Source organism: Felis catus, chromosome B3 (genome assembly GCF_018350175.1).
Source record: "Felis catus isolate Fca126 chromosome B3, F.catus_Fca126_mat1.0, whole genome shotgun sequence".
Taxonomy (NCBI): domain Eukaryota; kingdom Metazoa; phylum Chordata; class Mammalia; order Carnivora; family Felidae; genus Felis; species Felis catus.
Window position 1 is genome coordinate 39,968,191 of NC_058373.1, and position 24,014 is coordinate 39,992,204.

At 35.1% G+C, this 24,014-nt stretch overlaps 1 protein-coding gene across 2 annotated transcripts in view; it reads left to right on the top strand.

Annotated features, from left to right (window-relative positions):
* Positions 1–19,541, top strand: part of CLPX (caseinolytic mitochondrial matrix peptidase chaperone subunit X) — a 40,651-nt gene extending 21,110 nt beyond the window's left edge. For both annotated transcript variants that reach the window (XM_003987034.6, XM_019832224.3), the window contains exons 5-14: positions 657–816; positions 2,084–2,125; positions 6,422–6,598; positions 6,978–7,142; positions 7,938–8,026; positions 8,997–9,161; positions 12,587–12,886; positions 14,485–14,577; positions 15,926–16,032; positions 17,795–19,541. In XM_003987034.6, the coding sequence (XP_003987083.1) occupies positions 657–816; positions 2,084–2,125; positions 6,422–6,598; positions 6,978–7,142; positions 7,938–8,026; positions 8,997–9,161; positions 12,587–12,886; positions 14,485–14,577; positions 15,926–16,032; positions 17,795–17,885 (1,389 nt within the window). In that variant the 3' untranslated portion in view covers positions 17,886–19,541. The remainder of the gene's footprint in view (positions 1–656; positions 817–2,083; positions 2,126–6,421; positions 6,599–6,977; positions 7,143–7,937; positions 8,027–8,996; positions 9,162–12,586; positions 12,887–14,484; positions 14,578–15,925; positions 16,033–17,794) is intronic.
* The last annotated feature ends 4,473 nt before the right edge of the window (positions 19,542–24,014 follow it).

The window sequence follows — 24,014 nt, forward strand, 5'->3', positions numbered from 1 at the left end:
TAAATAAATAAATAAATAAAGGATTTATTTTAATGATTTACATTAATGATGATATCTTTAAACTCCTGGTGGCATATGTAGGTATTCCAAGCGACTTTAATAATCAACTTTTAAAAATTAGGATTAATGACATTATATATAGAACAGAAACCAGCAGAGCATTATATGAGTACAGTGATACTTTGTTAAGCTAAAGAACAAATGAATTGTATTTTTGTCCACATAGGTTTGGGGCTTCTGAATCATTGCTGCATAAGTATCATACCCTTGGCATTTTGTTTTTGATGGGTCTTTGTTGAAATTTAAAACTGTGAGCAAATATGCTCACTGTATAACTTCTTTTTTTTTTTTTTTTAATTTTTTTTTTTTAACATTTATTTATTTTTGAGACAGAGAGAGACAGAGCATGAATGGGGGAGGGGCAGAGAGAGAAGGAGACACAGAATCGGAAACAGGCTCCAGGCTCTGAGCCATCAGCCCAGAGCCTGACGCGGGGCTCGAACTCACAGACCGCGAGATCATGACCTGGCTGAAGTCGGACGCTTAACCGACTGCGCCACCCAGGCGCCCCACTCACTGTATAACTTCTTAATGTGTGTATGTGCTTTTTTTTATGATAGCTCATAGTAAATTATTCATAACCAATCATTTTTCAGATTTATAACTACCTCGACAAGTATGTTGTTGGCCAATCATTTGCTAAGAAGGTGCTTTCAGTTGCTGTGTACAATCATTATAAGAGAATATATAACAATATCCCAGCTAATCTGAGACAGCAAGCAGAGGTTGAGAAGCAGACATCATTAACACCTAGAGGTTAGTGTTTTGATAACTGACTAAAATAGAGTGTACATACTTAGAGGTAATCTTTATTTGCAACTCCTTGCTTTTGTCCTAAAATTCTTTTAGTATTTCATAAAACTTTGTTTTCAGTTATATGTTCATGGGTTCTGAGTCACAGAGTGAAATGTATTTCTTATCAAGGGTCTCAGTGAAAAATGTTTGAAAGTAACTGGAGTAGAGATTGAGACATAATCTTTGAATTATAGACTTCACCACAATTGGTTCCCTATTACCAGATCATGTGCCTCAGTCAGAGATGTCTGAAGATAGATGATCACTGTCACACAACATATCCAGCATTCTTTCCTGTTTAGACCCCAGCTACAGAGTATATGTAAGATTAAGGGCAAATTTGTATAATGCCTATTAATGATAGATTCTAATATTACTGATATACTATATAATTTAAATTTACTGTAGACAATAATGTGTGTTATATTAATAGGATGATATTATTTAAAAAACTATGAATAGAGTAAAATGCAAGTTTTTTAAAGTTTTTTTTTGTTTTTAATTGGCCAGGGAGCCCTGATTTCTTATTTAGGCCTATAATATACCGTTTTACATTCTTTTAGTCATCATTTTACAATTTGAGGGAGTTCTACTAAATACTTATATTTAAAAAACTATATAATATCCTTTGATTACTTTTGGTAGCTATTAAATATATAACTTACTGGCTCATTGAAGACAACTTGTTCACTTGTTGAATTTACTGTAAATAGTTATGTGGTAGTATCAGTTACTTTATTTTTAGAAAGTATAAGTCATAATAACTAATGGAAGACCCGGAGCCTTCATTTTTATAAAGTCCAAATAGCATTATCTAGTCATGACACAAAACGATTTTTTCTGGTTCTTTCAGTCAGCAAATCAGTAGTTAAGGTATTCGAAGTATAGGGAAAACAGATGGTTATACGGTATTTATGATATGAGCAGTTTAAACTTTTGTTGAAGATTTAAATTATTGCTTCTGTTTTCTTAAATACCAAGTTAGTACTTGACAAATGTGGATATTAGCAACTGGACAGCCATCGTTAACATGTTTGGGTTTTTAATGTTTTTAATATAGACAGGATGTAACATATAGATTTTTTCATAATGTGAAAAGCTACAAAGCATTGATGAACACATTCTTTATGTATATTTAGAAGAGGGCAAGAAGGGAGAGATCCCTCATTTGTTCCTCCAAACTAAACAAATATACATTTTCATGTTGTCATTTTATCCTCTTTCTTAGAATTAGAAATAAGAAGACGGGAGGATGAGTACAGATTTACAAGTAAGTGACCTCTCCTCAGGTCCTCCTCTGTAATCATTCTTCCTTTTGAGATTTATCTCAGTGAAGGATGTCAGCAGTAGTGATGGTAGATATATATTAGCTTGTGTATTACCAAGAAAGATACTGTATATTATCTAAACATGCTTATCATACATGGTATATATAACTTTGGAACAGTTTTTCATAGCTAGCATGTGTACTTTATATATGTTGGGTTACTTCACATATTCAATTTTTATCTTTTCTGTTGTGATATTTCTTAAAGTATAATGTTAGAGAAATAAAAAATATTATATATAGTTCTTCTCTATAAATATATACCTATATGCATATTAACAGGAGTTGTGTTTTTTAAAATCTGTAGCTTGCTATTTTATATCTTTTTCCCCCCCATACAAGCAGAGTTGGCCTGCTTATGTGTGACAGAAATTTTGGGGGAGACAGATTATCTTCCAGATTCCCTTTGCCAGAAACCACACTTTCTATTTTTGGTGTTTATGAAACTTGGTATAGCCTTGCAAATTATGACTAAGCCCCAACTCAGTGTTTCCAGCCCTGAATTGTCCCTGTAAGCATCAGATAGTCTGATGGAGGGTGTGGAAGGACCTGATATTCTAAGGATAGTGGCCATTCTGTTGTCTTGCACGTATTTTTTTGGATGTGGATATGTAGTGCTGCACAGATGGTAAAGGCTCACAAAAAGAGAGGCACCTAGCTGGCTCAGTTGGAGGAGCATGCGACTCTTGGTCTCGGGGTCATGAGTTCGAGCCCCATATTGGATGGAGTGATTGCTTAAGTAAATAAAATATTTTAAAAATTCACGTTGCATTTTGTTTCAGTAATTAAAATAACAAAATAAAACAGATAAGCCACTATGAACACATTTTACCTATAAGTTTGGTACTTTTATATTTGCCTTTGAACCAAGCTATATTATGTATCTACTGTTTGAAGTATACTATATATACTGGATGAGCCGTGAGAATATAACTAGTTTACCAATTCTGGCATGAGATCTAGTGCATGTAATAAAATTGTACTATTTCTAGTTATTCTTAAATTGTATGGAAATAATAAGTATATCATGCATGGTAAGATTAAATACAATGCAGTAGAATTAGATTATATATAAGAATGTAAGATCTAAATAATAAACTTTAAGTCCATGTATAATTTTTATTTTCTAAACCAAAAATATAATCAAATATGCTGTCAGTGCTATATTCATAAATTTGGGCAGATAACTTGTGAAGCTAGTATGAATTAAATTAGTAAAGGAAAGTCTATAATGAACATTTTGAAAGAAATGTAGTGATTTAATGAAATTTAAATGTTAACAACACCATCTAAGAACCTAGGTAAAAGCAATTCATAATTATAATGACAGATTGACTTGGAAAGTAATATTTTGAAAACTTAAATAGAATTTATTTTCATGTATAGTTTCCACTTGTTATATGTGGGGTTATAGGTTCTAAAGTTAGGACATTAGACCTAAAATGACACATAATCAAAATATTCTTTAAAGTTATTTTTGGAAATCACATGTCAGATATACTACTCTCAATAAGACTGATAGATTTTGTCTCCATCATTGGGACATAATGTTTTTCTTAAGTTGAGCACCAGATGAAACAGTTGGCTTGCATTAAGGGCTATGTTATACAAGTAACTTAAACACTAGGAAACTAGCAATACTGATAGCAAATTCTTTTATAACATTTATAAAACTCTGCCACGTACAGTTCTAAGTGTTTTACATATTTTAACTGATTTAATCTTCCTAACACCTATGAGACAGAAACTATTATTTTCACCTCCATTTTATAGATAAGAAAAGTGAACTACGGAAATTTTAAGGAATTTGCCCAGGGCCATATGGCTAATGAACTCCATGCAACTAACCATACACTAGTCTGCTCACTGATTGTAGAAAGCTGCTTCATGCATTGAGAGAGATGCAGAAAAACAAACTAAATGAAAGGAGAGTTATTTCAAGTTTACTCTGGAGCATAATTTCATGAAATGGAATGACAAACATCATGTACTATTTAAATTATTCCTCTCTTTTAAATTTAACTTAAATCATGTGTAAGCCAAATACATTTATCCTGAAGTGCCTGGGTGGCTTGATTTCAGCTCAGGTCATGATTTCACAGTTTCGAAAGCCCCATGTCAGGCTCTGTGCACTGACCGCACAGAGTCTGCTTGGGATTCTCTCTCTCCTTCTCTCTCTGCCCCTCTCCTGCTCCCACTGTCTCTCTCAAAATAAATATTTTTTTTTAAAACTTAAACACATTTACTCTGTGACTCTACTGTAGTTAATATGCTTCTTGCACTTCTGTTCAAATTTTTGTTCACCTAATAATTTTTACCCCATTGGGCCAACCTACACTCGAGCAAAAGCCTCTTCCTATATGGTGACAATTCCTAACTAGATTTTGCTGAAATAAAAAAAGAAATTTTCTTTTACTAGGGACAACTAGCTAACTAACTAAACTCATGTAAGAGACAGCATTTTTTATCCTGATATGGATTATAATGAGGCACAGCATTGTGAATTATTCGCTAATAACCATCAAATGTAGCACAATTTAAAATGTTTATTGAAAGCCTATTTTTTTAAACTGTATCTTTATTTATTTTGAGGAAGATATAGAGAACAGGCGAGGGAAGGGCGGAGAGAGAAGTAGACAGAATCCCAAGCCGGCTCTATGCTGTTAGTGCAGAGTCAGGTGTGGGGCTTGAATTCACGAACCATGAGATCGTGACCTGAGCTGAAATCAAGACTCAGATGCGTAACTGACTGAGCCACTCAGGCGCCCCTTGAATGCCTATTTTTGATGATTAGAATAAGCATTTACTTTTTTTTTTAATGTTTATTTATTTTTGAGACAGGGAGAGTGTGAGTGGGGGAGGGGCAGAGAGAGAGAGGGAGACCAAGGATCTGAAGCTGTCTGTGCTGACAGCAGAGAGCCCAATGTGGGGCTCAAACTCACGAACCATGAGATCATGACCTGAGCTGAAGTTGGACGCTTAACCAACTGAGCCACCCAGGTGCCCCAGGATAACCATTTACTTTAAGTGTGACCCTAAGATAATTTGAAAGTGCCAGCCAGATGGAATAGGACCATAATAATAGTTATGTTAACTGAACATCTATATATTGGTTTGATTAAAACAGTAATGCATTGGAAAGTACTGATATTCTTAATCCATTTATTAGAAACAACCTAAAAACAAATCCAGAAAATATAAACAAGTAGGATATGAGCACAGATTCCTCAAATGCTGATGATGAGGAGCAGTATGGATATTTACAAATCTGGATAACTGAAAAGACTATTGGAATTCTTTCCTTCAGCCCAGAGAGTAAGAACAAAGTTGTTCTGTTTTTAGGCACCCAATTGATAAACTGATAGTTCACCACAATACCATTCCCATTTAGTTAAGCATTGTGTGTCTTATAAAGGGACTGGAAAGATCCATTCAAGATCCTATAAAATCAAAATTCAGATAGAACCAGGGATAGTGAGTCTTACTGTATTTGGTTCCTCTGGTAGACTCACAGAATCATTTTTTAGATGTGAAAGAGACTATAAAAGTCATATATCTTGATAATTTCATTTAATAGGTAAGGAAGCAGGCCCAGTAAAGTTAAGTGATTTGCCATGGACCTACAGCCACACAGTGATAGAAAAGGACTAGAACCCAGGTTCCCTATTTCTCTGTTTTAATCTTGGTTGTCTTACTGTGTTCACTGTGTCTTGCTTTTTCTATAGTCCTTCATTTGTAATGAAAAAATCTATATATATTTGTCTTTTAAAGTGCCTCCAAATGAATTGCATTTTATTCTTATACCTTCCAACCATGTGTTTGAAATTGATAGGGCAGGTATTATTGCCATTTTCTAGGTTAGGAAACAGAAACACAAAGTTTATATGACTAGCCCAGGATCACAGATCTTTTTAGACACAATGGAAAGACCAAAGCTAAAGCTTTGTGATTGTCAGCACTGTTCTCCTTCCTTTACACTGCCTTCCCTTAAGTTAAAGGGATTTACATAAATAAGGAGGGTAAAAAGAATCCATTTATTTTACTTAAGGTTCCCTGAATAATCATATGTTTTACATTTGTGACTAGATAATTTGAGGTTTTCTTCCTTTTTAGGTAAGACAAAATATCAGAATATTTGTTTTTCTAAATATGTGATTGGTCTTAGATTTAGGGTTTTATTGGGTATTTTTTCAAGTAAGATCAAATGAAGCTCTAATAATTTCTTTGTCATTCTTTCAGAATTGCTTCAGATTGCTGGAATTAGTCCACATGGTAATGCTCTAGGAGCATCAATGCAGCAACAGGTAAATCAACAAATACCTCAGGAAAAACGAGGAGGTGAAGTATTGGATTCTTCCCATGATGACATAAAACTTGAAAAGAGTAATATTTTGCTGCTTGGACCAACTGGGTCAGGTAAATAACTTCCTGAAAAAATTACTCATTAAAAAAACAAAAAAGAATATAAATGATTCTGCAAGCTGTGTCTTATGATTGGGGGATTCTGGCTCTTGGAAAGAAATCTAAGGGCCAGTCCTTTGGATACATTATCAGTATCTGTGCATAGACTTCAGGCTGAATTTGAGGAATTGGCAATGCCCTTTAGTCCAATCCCTAACATCTTAATAGGAGTAATAAAAATAACATACCATTAAATCTGGACAATAGTAGAGAAAAGATGTATAAGTAATTTTTTATTATATACTATTTAGATTTAATACATTTTACATTTTTGTAGAGAAATTGAATATCAACATATTTTTTGTAAACTTTTAGTTGCTATTTCTATTTGTAGGTAAAACTCTGCTGGCACAAACTCTAGCTAAATGCCTTGATGTTCCTTTTGCTATCTGTGACTGTACAACTTTGACTCAAGCTGGATATGTAGGCGAAGACATTGAATCTGTGATTGCCAAACTGCTCCAAGATGCCAATTATAATGTAGAAAAAGCACAGCAAGGTATGTTTTCAATATAGTTTGTCTATCCCCAGATGTAGACTATTGGGAAAGCATTAAGAGATCCTATAATTCTTGTTTTGAGTTGAGGAATAAAACTTTGTAATTGTATAAAGGTAGCTATGTTAAACATTTTCTAGCATTCTAAGGGCCACAAAGTTTGCTTTTGCCTTATTGTCATAAGATGGCTACTAGGGTGAAAACAGGCCAGATTATTATTCCATTAGATCCTTAATGCTATCATTATTTTTCCTGTTCTGACTTCCCTCTAGACTCCTGATCCTGGGGTGGGTTAGGAGGACAAGGACAAGGGCAAAAGAGTGTAGGATGAATCTAGAAACAGATTAGCTTGTTGACCTATAGGATGTCCTAGATGCTGCATTTCTCCTTTCCCCATCTATCATCTGTCCTTATTTACATGAAGAGCTTGACAAGTTCTTGTCCAAATTCCTTTAAGACAAGAGTATAGGTGGGAAAGAGTAAAAAGTTTTGCTAGTACCAGCACTGTATATACCTCCTGCTTCAAGACTATACCTTTATCTCAGCCTCGTAGAATAAAGAACCTGAAAACATTAGTGGGGTAGATAAATAATGTCAGAATTGTTATCATACCCTAGTGATGCTCTACGAAATAAATTATAAAACATTTACACAATGATGAATGGGAGATCAGGCAGTGTATTTTTATAAAATTAAGCTTTGTATATATTTGCTCTCTAGCTACTTAGTCTTTTAAAACTGAGGTTATCTTGTGTATATCATTTTCATATTATAAATAGAATCCTCCTTAAATTATAGGAATTGTCTTTCTGGATGAAGTAGATAAGATTGGCAGTGTGCCAGGCATTCATCAGTTACGGGATGTAGGTGGAGAAGGCGTTCAGCAAGTAAGCAGTTGAATATTTTGTTCAAGCCCACTAAAAGGAAGGGAATACATCAACCTCCCAAATATTGTACGTTTGGTTTCGCATTCAATTAGATTCTGTTTTGTTTATTTCTTCCACCCCAAACTCCACATACCATTTTAAAGTAGTTCAGAAAGCTGTTGGTGATTTTAAGTACCAAATTACCTTTCTTAGGAAATTAAAATTATTTTAAAGAATAGAAAAAAATGACATTTGATTTTTGTTGGTTTTATTTAGAGGCCCAGTTAAACATTTCTAGATGACTCTTGAAAGTTCTGGTTCTAATTAGACATAAATGAAGTATGTACATGTATCTTATTCTTTTCACTTGACAGTAGGATAAAATAGATAAAATAGTGTTTCATTTCATGGAGAGTCATAAGTGAAGTCTTAATGATCTATTTGCAACTTGACTTCTTATTGGTAACTAATTATGACAAACTGTAGGGTAAGGAAAATTGCTTTCATTTTTATTTTGACCAAGACAAAAAGGTCACACTTATAAAATGTGCTAGATAATTTTTTTATAAAAGCCTCCCAAAATATAGGTAGTCTCAAAGTTTAATACTAGGAGTAGAAAAGAATTTTAATTTCTATGAAAGACAAATCAACTATTTTCAAATTTTCAGTGTTCCTACCATGGTTGCCTACCATCTTACAGAGTCATAATCCTGTATTTAGGTCAGAATTCTATCTTTACCATCAAAAGCAGCTTTTTAAGTTGACTATTTCCTGAGTGCATCAGGAGTCTGTAACTATTCCAAATAAATTTACGAATTGTTAGTGTGATAGTGCGTTTGATTTTCATGTTAGTTGTAGCAATGTGGGAGTTTTCTTTAATTATGCTCATTGACCATAACCACATTATTTTCCCCTTTGAATCTCATTATCTAAAGTACAATAAATAATACACTTACACAATGATGTTATAAATCATTTATTCTTTATTTAGGGGTTATTAAAACTACTAGAAGGCACGATAGTTAATGTTCCAGAAAAGAATTCCCGCAAGTTACGTGGAGAAACAGTACAAGTTGATACAACAAACATCCTGTTTGTTGCATCTGGTGCTTTCAATGGCTTAGACAGAATCATCAGCAGGAGGAAAAATGAAAAGGTAAGTTTTTCTGAAGGGTTATTAGGATGGAGCACTTCTTCATATCTGCAAGGTACATGCCTAGTAACTATTTGTTGATTGATTACAATAAAATGTAATGTCAACATAGTGTCAAGCAGCCCAAAACACACCAGTATTTTCCATGTTTTTGTGTTTTACATAATCGGTAACCACAAATGATTTCTTTTATATAACATAATGTTCTACCTAAATGAATGTATCATAGATCAACTGTGCTACATTGCTTGCTTTAAGTCTCCTTGGCTTTGTACCCACTAGTGTAAGTAGTAGTTTAGTAGCAGTAAAAAAAATAATGCTGCTGATGGGATGGTTGCCTGTGGTGGTTCTTGGATAGCCTAGATAAGAAAAAACTCACGTACGATACTAACCGAACCATGTAATGCTGTTATTCCTCAGTATCAGGCCTTATTCAACATGAATAAGGTTAGACTTTAATTTTTCATGTTAATTTGTTTTTGCTTTTGAAATTCTGCTTAGACTGACAAATTGGAAGAAATCATTTCATTGTGTGTACATGAGAGAGAAAGAGGGAGGGAAATAACTTTATATTTAAAATTCTGGGGGTGCCTGTCTGGCTCAGTCACTAGAGCATGAGACTTTTGATCTTCGAGACGTGAGTTTATGCTCCATGTTGGGTGTAGAGTGTACTTTAAAAAAACAAAGAACATGTTCTGATACTTAATTATAATTAGCTATTCCAAAAAGAATTTGAAACTTGGAACATGTAGAAAAGAACAGTTAAAAGTAATGTCCAAAAAGAGATCAGAAACATGTAGAAGGAAGGTTTAGGTTGTAGGTCATTTGAACTTCTTAACAAAAACTAGGGAGACATCCTGGGCTCTAGTTCTTATTATCTGAAAGAGGAAGTGTATGAGGTCTTCAGGAGAGACCGAGATTGAAAACGAGTTTGTCAGGGTGCCTGAGGGGCTCACTCAGTTGAGTTTCCAACTCTTGATCTCAGCTCAGGTGTTGAGCTCGGGGGTGTGGGGGGGGGAAAAAAGAGTTTGTCACATAGATCTTTATGAAAAAGAGAGAGATGTAAGACAGTCATCAGTAGTGATTTTACAGAGGATTAAATACATCCATGTGGCTATTTTTATCAACTTTTACTGAAAGCCAGGGGTACAATATTAAATACTGCACCTATATTCCAACCATATCAGACTGCTTGCATTCCTAACTTTTATTCCTCTTGCCTTTGCTCATGCCTTCCCCTGCCTCAATCAAGTTGGCAAATATATGTTCATCTTTTAAGACTCAGTCTGTTAGGATGATCTTGATAGCAGATGATCAGTCTGTTATCAAGTCTGATAAACTGGTCAGGCAATTTATCTGTGAAGGCTTTCTTGATCATCTTCTACCCTCCCTCCCTGCTATGTGCCTCTTTTCCTACTTCCACTGCTACAGTCCTGTACAGTTCTGTGATACTTTTAATGCCTTCATGTGTTCTCACTCTGAATAAGCCCCTTTAGGATAATGGCTGTCTTCAGGTTTGTATTTCCAGTGTTTTATAATGTTTTGTAAATTATATATATTATATAATATATATTTATATTATGTAAATTATAAATATTAATATTTAATATATTAAATTTAATATAATTTAATGTATTTAATATTTATTTAATAAGTTAAAATTAATACTTAATATTAAATAAATTTAATATATATTAAAATATATATTTATATAAATTATAAATTATATATTATATATATAATTTACAAAACATAACATAAAATAAATGTGTGTATGTATTTTTATATATGTTTATATATAATAAAACTTACATATATATATAGTATTGAATGGAAGGTGTTTTGTTTTCTTTTTTCTGATACACTACTGTCCATGTGGAAAGTCAGAGGAGTGGATTTTTTTTTTTTTTAAGTTTATTTATTTTGAAAGAGCGAGTGACTGAGGGAGGCGCAGAAAGAAGGAACAAGAGAGAATCCCAAGCAGGCTCCACACTGCCAGGGCAGAGCCCAGTGTAGGGCTCAAACTCACAAACAGTGAGATCACGACCTGAGGTGAAACCAAGAGTCAGTCGGACACTTAACTGACTGAGCCACTCAGGAGCCCCAAGGAATAGATTTTTAACTTAGGCTGACCATGTGCTTCTCTTATACTTCTGACAAAAGCCGTATGAAATACCAAAATGTCAAAACATTCTGACGGTTGCCTGGAGTATAGTTCTTTTATACTGACTGAAGCAAGATTCATACACCTTAGATACCCAGCTTTTTTTTTTTTTTTAAACAATGGGTGTTTTTTGTTTTTGTTTTTAGATTTTATTTTTATAAGTAATCACTATAGCCAGTGTGGGGTTTGAACTCACAGTCTGAGATCAAGTCACATGCTCCACCAACTGAGCCAGCGAGGTACCCCGATACCCAGCTTTTTGCAGCAAAGTAGTATTCTTGTTTGATGTCATTCTTATATGTTTTTTATAAAATCAGAGTTATTCTCATAGGTTGATGTATGCTGCCACCTCAGATCATGATTTTAATAGAATGCTTAGCAGTGACTTAAGACACTTGTGCATAATTTCCTCATAAGGCTGCTTGTTCCTTAGTCACTACTACTACTTGTTTACGCTATTACAAAATTAACTTTGGTTACAAAGTAATTACTATCTCCGTTTTTATAGTTCTTACACATTTTATTACTTTTTAATTAAAATTTTTTTACATTTATTAATTTTTGAGAGAGAGACAGAGAGTGAGCAGGGGAGGGGCAGAGAGAGAGGGAGACACAGAATCTGAATCAGGCTCCAGGCTCTGAGCTGCCAGCAGAGAGCCCGACCTGAGGCTCAAACTCATGAACCGTGAGATCATGACCTGAGCTGAAGTCAGATGCTTAAGCCACCCAGGCATCCCTTAATCTTTTATTTTTTAGGGAGAGCATATAAGCAGCAGGGAGGGGGCGGGGGTGGGGGGGAAGAGAGAGAGAGAGAGAGTGCAAGCAAACGGGAGGAACAGAGAGAGAGAGAGAGAGGGAGACAATCCAAAGCAGGCTCCAGGCTCTGAGCTGTCATCACAGAGCCCGACACGGGGCTCAAACTCATGAACTGCGAGATCATGACCTGAGCAGAAGTCGAACGCTTAATCACCTGAGCCACCAGGCGCCCCTAGAATTCATTCTTTGAGAGTTGGTTGTTAAATGGTGGTTTAGTTCTCAATTCTGAAGACAGATAGGCCTGAGTTCAAATCCTGGATTTACCACTTACCGCAAGGAGAGCTTGGTCAAGGTACTTAACCTCTCCAAGCTCATTTTCTTTACTTATAAAATGTGAATGATAATAGAACTTTCTTCTATTACAAAGGTCATGTGAGAAATATATGCAGAGTACTTAGTACAATGCAATTTCATTCTACTATTTATAATACCTGTCTTTTCTTGGCAGTATCTTGGATTTGGAACGCCATCTAATTTGGGAAAAGGCAGAAGGGCTGCAGCTGCTGCAGACCTTGCCAATCGAAGTGGAGAATCAAATACTCACCAAGACATTGAAGAAAAAGATCGATTATTACGTCATGTTGAAGCCAGAGATCTCATTGAATTTGGCATGATTCCTGAGTTTGTGGGACGGTTGCCTGTGGTAGTTCCTTTGCATAGCCTGGATGAGAAAACACTTGTACAAATACTAACTGAGCCACGTAATGCTGTTATTCCTCAGTACCAGGCCTTATTCAGCATGGATAAGGTTAGATTTTTATTTTTCATACTTAGTTAATTTATGGGTTTTTGCTGTTGGAACTCTGCATAAATTAGCTCAACAAAAAGCAAAAGCAGTCCTCCTTATCCAGAATACCAGCCTATACCTGGTATTTCTATACCTCACTAAATGTGGATCTAAGTATTGGGAAAGGCAGCGTGTTACATTAAACATTTAGGAGTTGGCTTTTTTTTTCTTAATTAAAATTGTTAATGAAGCTTGAAGCCTAAGTATACATATATAGAGAGAGAATTTATACCAGTAGCCTACCCCCTACCCCTCAAGCCATACACACAGGATTGTCCTTTCAGCCTTAAAATTCTAAATGCTTTTTTTTACAACATACTGTGTATATTTTTATATACTTTTGTCTAAAGTTCTATCACCTTCCACATCTACTTCTGTGTAACCAGACATCCAATCCCACATCCCCACAATTCTGATCACATAGCTTATGTTTTGGGTTTTATGAATTTAGGGTCTTTAAATATCAGTTTCTTTCTCTTCATTCCACTGCCATTACCTCATGTCAAGCTCCTTTATCATTCTTTACATTGACCTATGCATTTGGCTCCTAATTGGCCTCCCTGTCTCAAGTCTATTTCTGACCACCACCACCAAAATATCATTATCTTCCTGTTTTTACTTCCAGAATGCATCATTTTTATATTATTGAACATAGTGCCCAGCAAATAGATATTCTTAATAAATATCTAGTGAATGAATAAATACAACGCTAGTTATTTTAGTCCTCTCCTTAAATCCTTCAGTGGTCCCCTTGCCTCATTTTAACGCTCCCACACTGGTGCTCCCTTAGCACCATTTGCATATGCTGTGCTATAAATGCTAGTTTGCTTATTTGTCACCACCCAGTAGAACTTAAGTTCCTTGATGGCAAAAATGGTAATTCATCATTCAGTCTCTAATATGTAGACACATAGGCGTCCAATAAATGTTGAATAAAGTCCTAGAAAGTCCATGTTAATCAAGAAAACATCTTCAAAGACTAATGACAAATTTGTGATTCAGAATACTATTGCCTTCTCACAGGTTAATTGAGAGAAACAAGTGCTTGAAGGTGATGTTCTAAGGCACTATGAGAGAGAATTGCCTTGCTTAAATATTGCATTTTCTGGAAGTAGAAATTAGTAACCAGAATTTGTTTAATACCAAAATTTTGTGAAGTCTGATGTTCCAAAAGGATTTTGATTTATGTTTTTTGGGTATGTTAATAAATTTAGTATCAGTAATTTGAACTCTGTTTTGAAATTTGTGATAATTTAGACAGACTTGTCTAAAGTTTTGCCTTTGTGTTCTGTAGGATGAGAGGGTGGTTAGTAACATTTTATAAAATGAATGAGGAGTACAGTATTTTCTAAGAAGAAAGTGATAGTCAAAAAATGCTTTAGTCTGAAAAGGGATAGGGTCAGTCTTTATCTGTAAAGTTAGGGCACTAGTCCCTTTTTGTTCTACAAAGACTAGGAATGATGGTAGGTAGTAATAGTTAATAGATCAAATGCTCTATAGCTATCTTAGGAAAATATCATCAACTATTATCTAAGTTCTGATTTCTTATGTATTTGTAGTGTGAACTGAATGTTACTGAGGATGCTTTGAAAGCTATTGCCAGATTGGCACTAGAACGAAAAACAGGTGCACGAGGCCTTCGGTCCATAATGGTAAGTTGGCATTATTATACAAAACGAGATTATTTCTTGGTCTGGGTTTTGCAAATATTAAGCCTCCATGTTACTTCTTTGGAAGCATATCCAGAGAATTGGCCTGATGTTGTTTCTTATGGGTTGTTTTTTTTTTTTGTCTCAGTAGATTATATTTTTTGTTATTATAAAAAGGAACTTTAAAGCATTTGCAATAAAGGATGCACATATAGTACCATTAATGAAATAGAGAAAATCTAGGAAGGAGAATTTAGAAAATTTTACTCCGGCCTTTTGACTAAATTCCCCAGAGTACCTTCTCAGACCCACTGAAATCCTCATTCTTTTCTGTTTATTTATTTGAAATTAAATTGCAGATATCATGATATTTTACCCCTAAATTCTGTCATATGATAGCAACTATTTTTTATTTTGTTACAAATTCTAGTGATCCAGCCTATTTTCTGCCATCATCCACTTTATTATTTTAAGAATTTCACTGCTAATAATTACTTCTCTCATCTCAATAGGACTTTTTTATTGGAGCTACACATGTATCACAGACAGTCTGAGATTATATTCTCTAATGAAGGCCTGGACTTCAGGTGTTACTGATTAAGGACAGATTTATAAACATGCAAACTAGAAGAGTAGGTGATATAGTTAACATTTTTAAAGAAATTTTGTGGGGACACCTGGGTGGCTTAGTCGGTTAAGCATCCGACTTTGGCTCAGGTAATCATCTCATGGTTTGTGGGTTCGAGCCCTGCATCGGGCTGTGTGCGGACAGTGCGTTGCCTACTTGGGATTCCCTCTGCCCCTGCCCTGCTCTCTCTCTCCCTCTCTGTCTCTCTCTCTCTCGATCTCAAAAAAAGAAAGAAAGAAACCTTATATACTTTTTTAAAGATCTACTGTATTTTCCTTAAATCTACTGCAACCCTTAAAACAAGTGGTTATTTGAAGTCATAGTTCAAAATTGAAAAGTTTGATAGACATGGTTTAGGATTAAATCATTTTCATAGTAAGGATTACCAGTTGACTTCTTTGGTAACGCCAGGAATGCTGAGGAACATCTGAATCCAGAAGTATAGTCTTTTTATATGTGCGTGGTGACCTAAATAGGCAGAACTACAGATAAATAGCTTTCCCTTATAAAATGAATTATCTCTGAATTTAGTCAGCAGCTGCTTTAATATGAAGAATGTGAAAGCTTTTACAGTGATATTTTTTCAACATTCAGTTCCTGGTGCATAATAGGGATTCAGTAATATTTGTTGAGTTAATGAATTTGATTGGTGGTCTATGGAATATAAGTATTATCTGTGTAACCTCAGTTTTCCATGTAATTTATCACTTTTTATCTCTTTAGGAAAAGCTGTTACTAGAACCAATGTTTGAAGTTCCTAATTCTGATATCGTATGTGTGGAGGTTGATAAAGAAGTAGTAGAAGGGAAAAAGGAACCAGGATATATCCGGTAAAGTGTATTGTCAAGCTAGACCAAATCTAAAAGTTAAAATCAGCTCTTTATTGCTATGGTTTATTGGTCTGTCACAAAAATTGCATACTTATATTTATAAGGGAAGTAATAATCTCAAATTTTCTATAGAAAAAATGTTCTAATTTTGGTTTATAGAATAATAGTATTTTGTGAGTCTGAAATTTGATCTTTAAAATTAGCCTGTACTTTATGGGGCGTCTGGGTGGCTCAGTCAGTTGAGCGTCCGACTTCAGCTAAGGTCATGATCTCACGGTCTGGGAGTTCAAGCCCCGCGTCAGGCTCTGTGCTGACAGCTCAGAGCCTAGAACCTGCTTTGGATTCTGTGTCTCCCTCTCTCTCTGTCCCTCCCCCACTCATGCTCTGTCTCTCTCTATCTCAGAAATAAATAAACATTAAAAAAAATTTTTTTTAAATTAGCCTGCACTTTTTTCCTGTAAGTAACAAGTATAAGAGACATAAAAGTCATCCAAATGAAGAGATTTAAATGAACTTTGCTGCTAATTCTGCCATTTATGAGTGACTTGTTTCATGTCTTTCACAAATTTTTCTGTTGTATCACGTCAGTTGACAGATTTGACACATTTTTCGCTGCTTCATTTATTTATCCCAGGGGTCAGCAGAGTTTCTTATAGAGGGCTAGATGAATGCCACAGGGATGTACAAGTCTGTATTGCAGCTACTCACCACTGCCTTCATAGCATAATCATAAATGAATGAGCATGTCTGTGTTCCATTAAACCTTTATTTACAAAAACAGATGATGAGCTTTATTTGGCCTGCAGGCTGTACTTTACTGACCTGACCTATTCAATAAATATTTCTTGTACAGTGCTTGACAGTAATGTTACATACCAAAAATTAGATCTCTGTTTTAACTAAGTCACAAGGTATGTTATGTTTTATGTTTGCGTATCTTCTAAGATAATTTAGGAGGAAATTGTTAGTTATTCAGAGACATAGTCTTTTATTGGTTGATAACAATATAGAAAGAAGTTGTGGTGGTCTGATCATAATTTTAAATTGAGGCAAATCAGATCTGGTCAGAAGCTGTAGCTTTCTTTCCTATAGATATATGCTAAATGTCAAGCATTTGAGTTGAAATATTAGATTCTACTTTTTTTCTGGAGAAATGGATTTTTTAAGCCTTCACAGTTGAAGCCTTGTCAACTTATTTCAGGAATAAATTTGTTAGGGAAAATATTGGGAAATTACTTGCAACTCTTGGCTATGTGATCTAAATGTTTCCCAAATTTCACCACTAAGCAATCTGAATATTGAAAGTGCTCTTGGGGCGCCTGGGTGGCGCAGTCGGTTAAGCGTCCGACTTCAGCCAGGTCACGATCTCGCGGTCCGTGAGTTCGAGCCCCGCGTCAGGCTCTGGGCTGATGGCTCGGAGCCTGGAGCCTGTTTCCGATTCTGTGTCTCCCTCTCTCTCTGCCCCTCCCCCGTTCATGCTCTGTCTCTCTCTGTCCCAAAAATAAATAAACGTTGAAAAAAAAAAATTTAAAAAAATAAAAAAATAAAAGTGCTCTTAATATCTTACTTTTTTTGTGTGTTGTTTTTAGCTAGGTGGGTTAGTACATTATTTTGAGTCTAGAAATCATGTTTATTTAAATCCTAATTTAAATTTAATTTTATTAAATTTTAATTTAAATAAATTTGTTTTAAACAATTTATTTAAAAATTTTTTAAAAACCTAATTTTTATTTTTAAAAAACCTGATGACTTTTTATTATAGGGCTCCAACAAAGGAATCCTCTGAAGAAGAATATGACTCTGGAGTTGAAGAAGAAGGATGGCCTCGCCAAGCAGATGCAGCAAACAGCTAAACTGTCAGACTTCCGTCCTGTATATAAAACTTTTCCTTCTTTTGTTTAGGATCGTAAATGTCTCTACAGTCTGACATTAAAAGCATTGGATCTATCTTGGATATCATACATGGTCAGAAGCCTTTAGGATAAAAATGAGATCATGTACATTATGTAACATCACATTGATTTAATACAAAGGACATTGTGTGGACTTTAATGATACAACGTTCAGAGATAAAATGTACATTATTTTGGTTCAGTTTTTTAAAAATATGCTTTAACAAAATTCTTAGGAGTCCCTTTAAGCAATGCAGGTGTTGCAGTAACTGTGGATTTTACAATAATGTTACTCTACAAATGGGAAAATAAATTCTTTAAAATTGAAGATCAAGATACCATTTTTTAGTTTATCCTTTTTCTACCCATATTTGTTTCCTGAAAATATTGGAATTTTATTCATCTTGAAAATTGGAACAGGTAGTTTCCAAGTAGTTAAAAATTTCATGGAAAAAGTACCCTAAAGAACTATATTTTGCTGATTTGTTTTGCTATGTTCTTGGTCTTACTGCTAATGCATGATACCAACTTTACAATTGGTACTATAAAAAGGGCCATTATTCCCTTGCTGACTTGTCTGATTTATTTACCATCTTTGATCCATTTTAGTACTATGAGTGTGCAGATAGAATTGAAGTCTGCCTTAAATCTTCAGGAAAAGACCATCTAATTCTAAAAGTAGCATGCAGCATCAGTCATAGTAACAGCCATGTGTTAAACTAAATAAAATACCCTAATATTGTGCACTTACCAAATTACTCAGCTAGTTTTGTTTTGTTTTGTTCTTTGATCCTAGGTATCTAATTCCTTGTCTTCATAGAACATTAAAGAAAATCTATGCTTTGCTGTCAGCAGAAATGAATGTGTTCACATTAAAATATAAGTTCTTAACCTTCTTTATATAACAAAACTAAACAGTGGGGAAAATTTGGAGGGACTTAACAATGGAAGTTACTTCATTTGATTCTATAAATATTAAAATATTTGGGTATCTTTTAAGGTTGATGATACAAATTTCTATGCTATTCATTCAGTTCAACCTCATTTGAAAGTATTTAAATCAGAGTACATTTAAATATTTGTCTTCATTATTTGGTTTATAGACACTTGAGTTTTCCTCTTACCCCCTTTTTCTTAGGAAAAGAACCTCAGCAGATTCTAAATCCTGTTGATGAAAAGTTGGGCTTTCTATGATGTAATAAGAGATGTGAGATATCTATTTATGGCTGGGTAGGACCAGAAATGCACTTTTGCAGAATGTTTAAACCTGTTTGCTATAATATGGAACAGAAACAGGTATCCTTCTTAGTCTCTCTAGCAATGGTTAAAGTTTTTCTCAGGAAGTCTTTCATATTATAACTGTTCACTATCTTTTTCTTATAGCATCATCATTTTCCTTTTTGTAGAGTGAAAATTGGAGTAGCTACTAAATATATTAAGGGTAATCCTCCAGAAATGGACTGGGAGACATTTTAGTCACAACAACTTACATTTGGTTTTGGAAGTTGTTAACAAAGCATAATCGATGTTTTTAAATCAAACAAACTGAGTATAACTACGATTTGTACTTGAAACTTATGTTTTGGCATTTGAATAAAACAGAAGTACTAAATGAAAGCGAGTGTGGTGGTGGTATGTCCATATGTAGTGCCATTTTTTATTATTTTTTAAATGTTTATATATTTTGAGAGAGAGTAAGCGAGCACAAGCAGGGGAGGAGCAGAGAGAGAATCCCAAGGGGCTCTGCACTATCAGCACAGAGCCCAATGTGGGGCTCTAACTCACTGTCCATGAGGTCATGACCTGATCCAGCTTAACCGACTGAGTTACCCAGGTGCCCTGTAGTGCCATTTTTAAAAGGACACAGGTAAGAGCTGCATTATTCTAGTGATTGGTTAATCATTGGCACCTTCATATCCCTCTAATAAATTCCACAAAGTTGCAGATTTCACAAAGTCTGTTATTAAAGTTTATATTAAGCATTTATTGAAAATCCTCCCTTGAATGTCCTGCCTAGGCCCCACATTAGACTAGACCAAGTTTTTCAAGATTACTAGTCTACTAGGGGATGCAAACAAAAACATCAGGGCATCATAATAGAAATGAGGTAGGTCTGGGTGTGGTGACACAAAAGGTGGTGATGGCCCAGATGGATCTGGACCATCAAGTAGGAATTTGCCAGAAAGAAATAATGAAAATTAAATCAAAATCTCAATAAATGTGAAACAACTAGGGAGCTTTAGGAGTTGAGAAATCCCAAGCTTATTTTTCACATGTCTTTTCAAGTATACCGTTAAGTTCCACTAAGGTGAAGACTGCATATTTTGTTAACTATAATCAGCACCAACCATAATGTCCCATATATTTGGTGCTCCATACACTTTAAAACAATAGAATATCTTGTATGCCAGGGGCACCTGGCTGGCTCAGTCGGTTGAGCATCTGACTTCGGTTCAGGTCATGATCTTGCGGTTCGTGAGTTCGAGTCCCGCGTCAGGTTCTGTGCTGACATCTCAGAGCCTGGAGAGTGCTTCCAATTCTGTGTCTCCAAATTTTTTTTAGAAGAATATCTTGTATGCCAGGTTAAGTTGTAATTTTATACAGAAAGTAGTAGGCATTATTAAAAGAGTATTAACCAGGAGAATTAGGCATTGTTAGATGTGTGTTTTATAGATTGTTGGGAAGGGAAGGCTCTGAGGAAAATGGAGGGAAACAGGACCAGAGGCCTAGTTGTGGACATTCCTCCAGCACTTGCCCCTCTATTTCTAACCTCATCACTTTCCTCCTGTTTTTCAGATCAGCTCTCATCATAATAAACAGAACTATGAATTCACATCCACTCCACAATAAAAATTGGTCTTGCTGTTTCTAGTTCCCTTTCAGGCTTTGGTTCTGGGCAAGATGACCAGCTTTTGGAAGGTTTTGCACAGAGAAATGACATAACCTGACAAGTTTTAAAAGACCACTCAGGTTGCAGTATAAGTGAACAGACTATAGAGGAACAAGGATGAAATCAGACACACTCAGGCCTATTTAAAGAAGATAATGGGGCGCCTGGGTGGCTCAGTTGGTTGGGTATCTGACTTTGGCTCAGGTCATGATCTCAACGTTCCGTGAGTTCGAGCCCACGTCGGGCTCTGTGCTGACAGCTTGGAGCCTGCTTCAGATTCTGTGTCTCCCTCTCTCTCTACCTACCTGCTCTACCCTACCCTGCTCATGTTCTGTCTCTCTCTTTCTTAAAAATAAATAAACATAAAAATATTAAAAATATGTATATATATATAATGGGTTGGACTAAGGTGACAGCAGTGGAAATGGAAGAACAGATTGGGTAGGTGTTTGCAAATCTGTCTGATAAAAAGTGGTAATCCTATGTTCTTCAATGGGAGAACTCATAAAGATGTCTATTAACCCTATATTTATAAATTTAATATTGCAATAAAATGCCAAAAATGTTTTAAATTTCTAAAATTTATGGAAAAGTAAACAAGAATGATAAGCAAAATGATAGTGTGCACTCATATAGTGCTTACTCTGTGTTACTCTGTGTTACTCTGCATGCATTTAATGCAACAACTCTATGAAGTAGATGCTATTATCAACCCTTCTTATAAACTGAAGCCCTGACTGGGTAAGTAGCTTTTCCAAGGTGAGATAACTAGTAAATAACAGGATTTAACCCCAGGTAGACTGGTTCCAGAACCTCTCCATTTAACCACATTGAAAGAAGAATGAAGAGGGGCTGCCTCTTCTATTAAAAAAAAATTATATATATATATATATAGAGAGAGAGAGAGAGAGAGAGAATACAAATGTATATTACATACACACACACATATATATACCTTATGCTATACATATATTATAAAGTTTTAAAAGCTTAAGTGTGTAACAGTGCATGAATGAACGGACCAATGGAAAAGAAAAACCAGAAATATATATGCAAATTTAGAATTCGAAAAGAATGAAGCCAAATACATATGGGAATTTAGTATTGGAAAAGGTGATACTTCAAATTAATGAGAAAAAGAATATTTAGTAAATGATATTGACAACTGAGTATCTAGAAAATATAAGTTATAACTTACCTAATACAGTTTTAGATAAAAATAGGAGCCTTTAGGGGCGCCTAGGTGGCTCAGTTGGTTAAGCATCCGACTCTTGATCTCAACTCAGGTCTTGATCTTGGGGTCATGAGTTCAAGCCTCACATTGGGCTCTGCACTAGGTGTGAAGTCCACTTAAAAAAAATTGAAGGGTTTAAGTATTTTGTACAGTATTACAAAAAATGATACAAGTAAAATATAGAACACTATAAAAAAATCTCAGAAATATAAGAAGTCTCTTAGAAGGTGAGGTTAGGCATTGATCTGTTCTCATGGTATAGATTTGGACTCTTACCCAACGGGTCATCTATTATTGCTTTGAATAGTGAAGATCTAATCATGTGATGCTGGAGCAATTGGACATCCAAAGGGGTGGAGGTGGAGAACCTCAACCTAAGTTTCACACCTTATACAAAAATTAACTCAGGGGGTGCCTGGGTGGCTCAGTCAGTTAAGCATCTGACTCCTGATTTCGGCTCCGGTCATGATCCCAAGGTTGTGGGATCGAGCCTTACATCCGTACTCAGTGTGGAACCTGCTTAAGATTCTCTCTCTCTCTCTCTCTCCCTCTGCTCCTCTCCTCAATATATATATATTAGAAATATTTTTTAATTAACTCAAAATGGATCACAGACTTACATACTTACATGTAAACCTAAAAAACTTTTAGAAAAAGCACACGAGAAAAATTTCAGGATGTAGAGCTAAGAATTCTTTATCTGACTCCAAAAGAATGATCCATAAAAGAAAAAAACTGGTAAGTTGGACTTCATTAAAATTAAGGACTTAAGTTCTATTTAAAAAAAAAGCAAATCCTGTTAAGGGGATTAAAAGACAAGCTGTAAACTGTAAGCCACATATCAAAGGACTTGTATCTAGAACACATACATAAAGAACTCTTAAATATCAACAGTAAGAAAAACAATCCAATTAGAAAATGGGCAAAAGATATGATCAGACATTTCAATGAAAAGGATATACAGATGGCAAATAAGCATATGAAAAGATGTCCAACACTAGCCATTAAGGAAGTATAAAAATAAAATAAAAACTAGTAACATAAATGGTAGTGAGAATGCAAAGAAACTGGATCACCCCATATTGCTGGTGGACTGTAAAATGGTGCAGCCATTCTGGAAATAATTTGTCAATTTCTTTAAAAACTAAACATGCAACTGGGGCACCTGGATGGCTCAGTCAGTTAAGTGTCTGAGTCTTGATTTCAGCTCAGGTCATCATCTCACTGTTCATGAGATCGAGCTCTGAGTTGAGCTCTGTGCCTACTGCGCAGAGCCTGCTTAGGCTTCTCTCTCTCTCCTCTCTCTGTCCCTCCCCTGGCTCTCTCCTCTCTCTCTCTCTCTCTCTCTCTCTCTCTCACACACACACACACACACACACACACACACACACTCTGTCTCCCAAAATAAATAAACTTTTAAAACAATAATAATAAAAAAACTAAACATGGAATTGCCGTATGACCCCGCAGTTGCACTCCTGGGCACTTATCCCAAAGATTTTCATTTAACATAAAAACCTGTATACAAATGTTTATAGCAGCTTTATTCATGATAACCCCAAAGTAGAAACAACCCAGATATCCTTCAATAGGTGAATGATTTTAAAAGTGGTTTCATTTTAGCACCCGGCCGACTCAGTTGGAGGAGCTTGTGACGCTTGATCTTGGGCACATGAGTTAGAACCCCACATTAGGCATAGAGATTACTTAAATACATAAAAACTAAAAAAAAAAAATGATTTCATTTTATTCATACCTTTTTTGTACACATTTATTAAAAAGGAACACTATTGATACAACACCCTGAATAAATCTCCAGAAAATTACGCTGAGTGAAAGCAGAGAATTCCAAAAGGTTGTGTAATGCATGATTCCATTTGCATGACATTCTTGAAAGGACAAAGTTATATGAAGAACAGGTTAGTGGTTGCCAGGGGGTGTGGTTATAAAAGGGGAAATGAAGGAT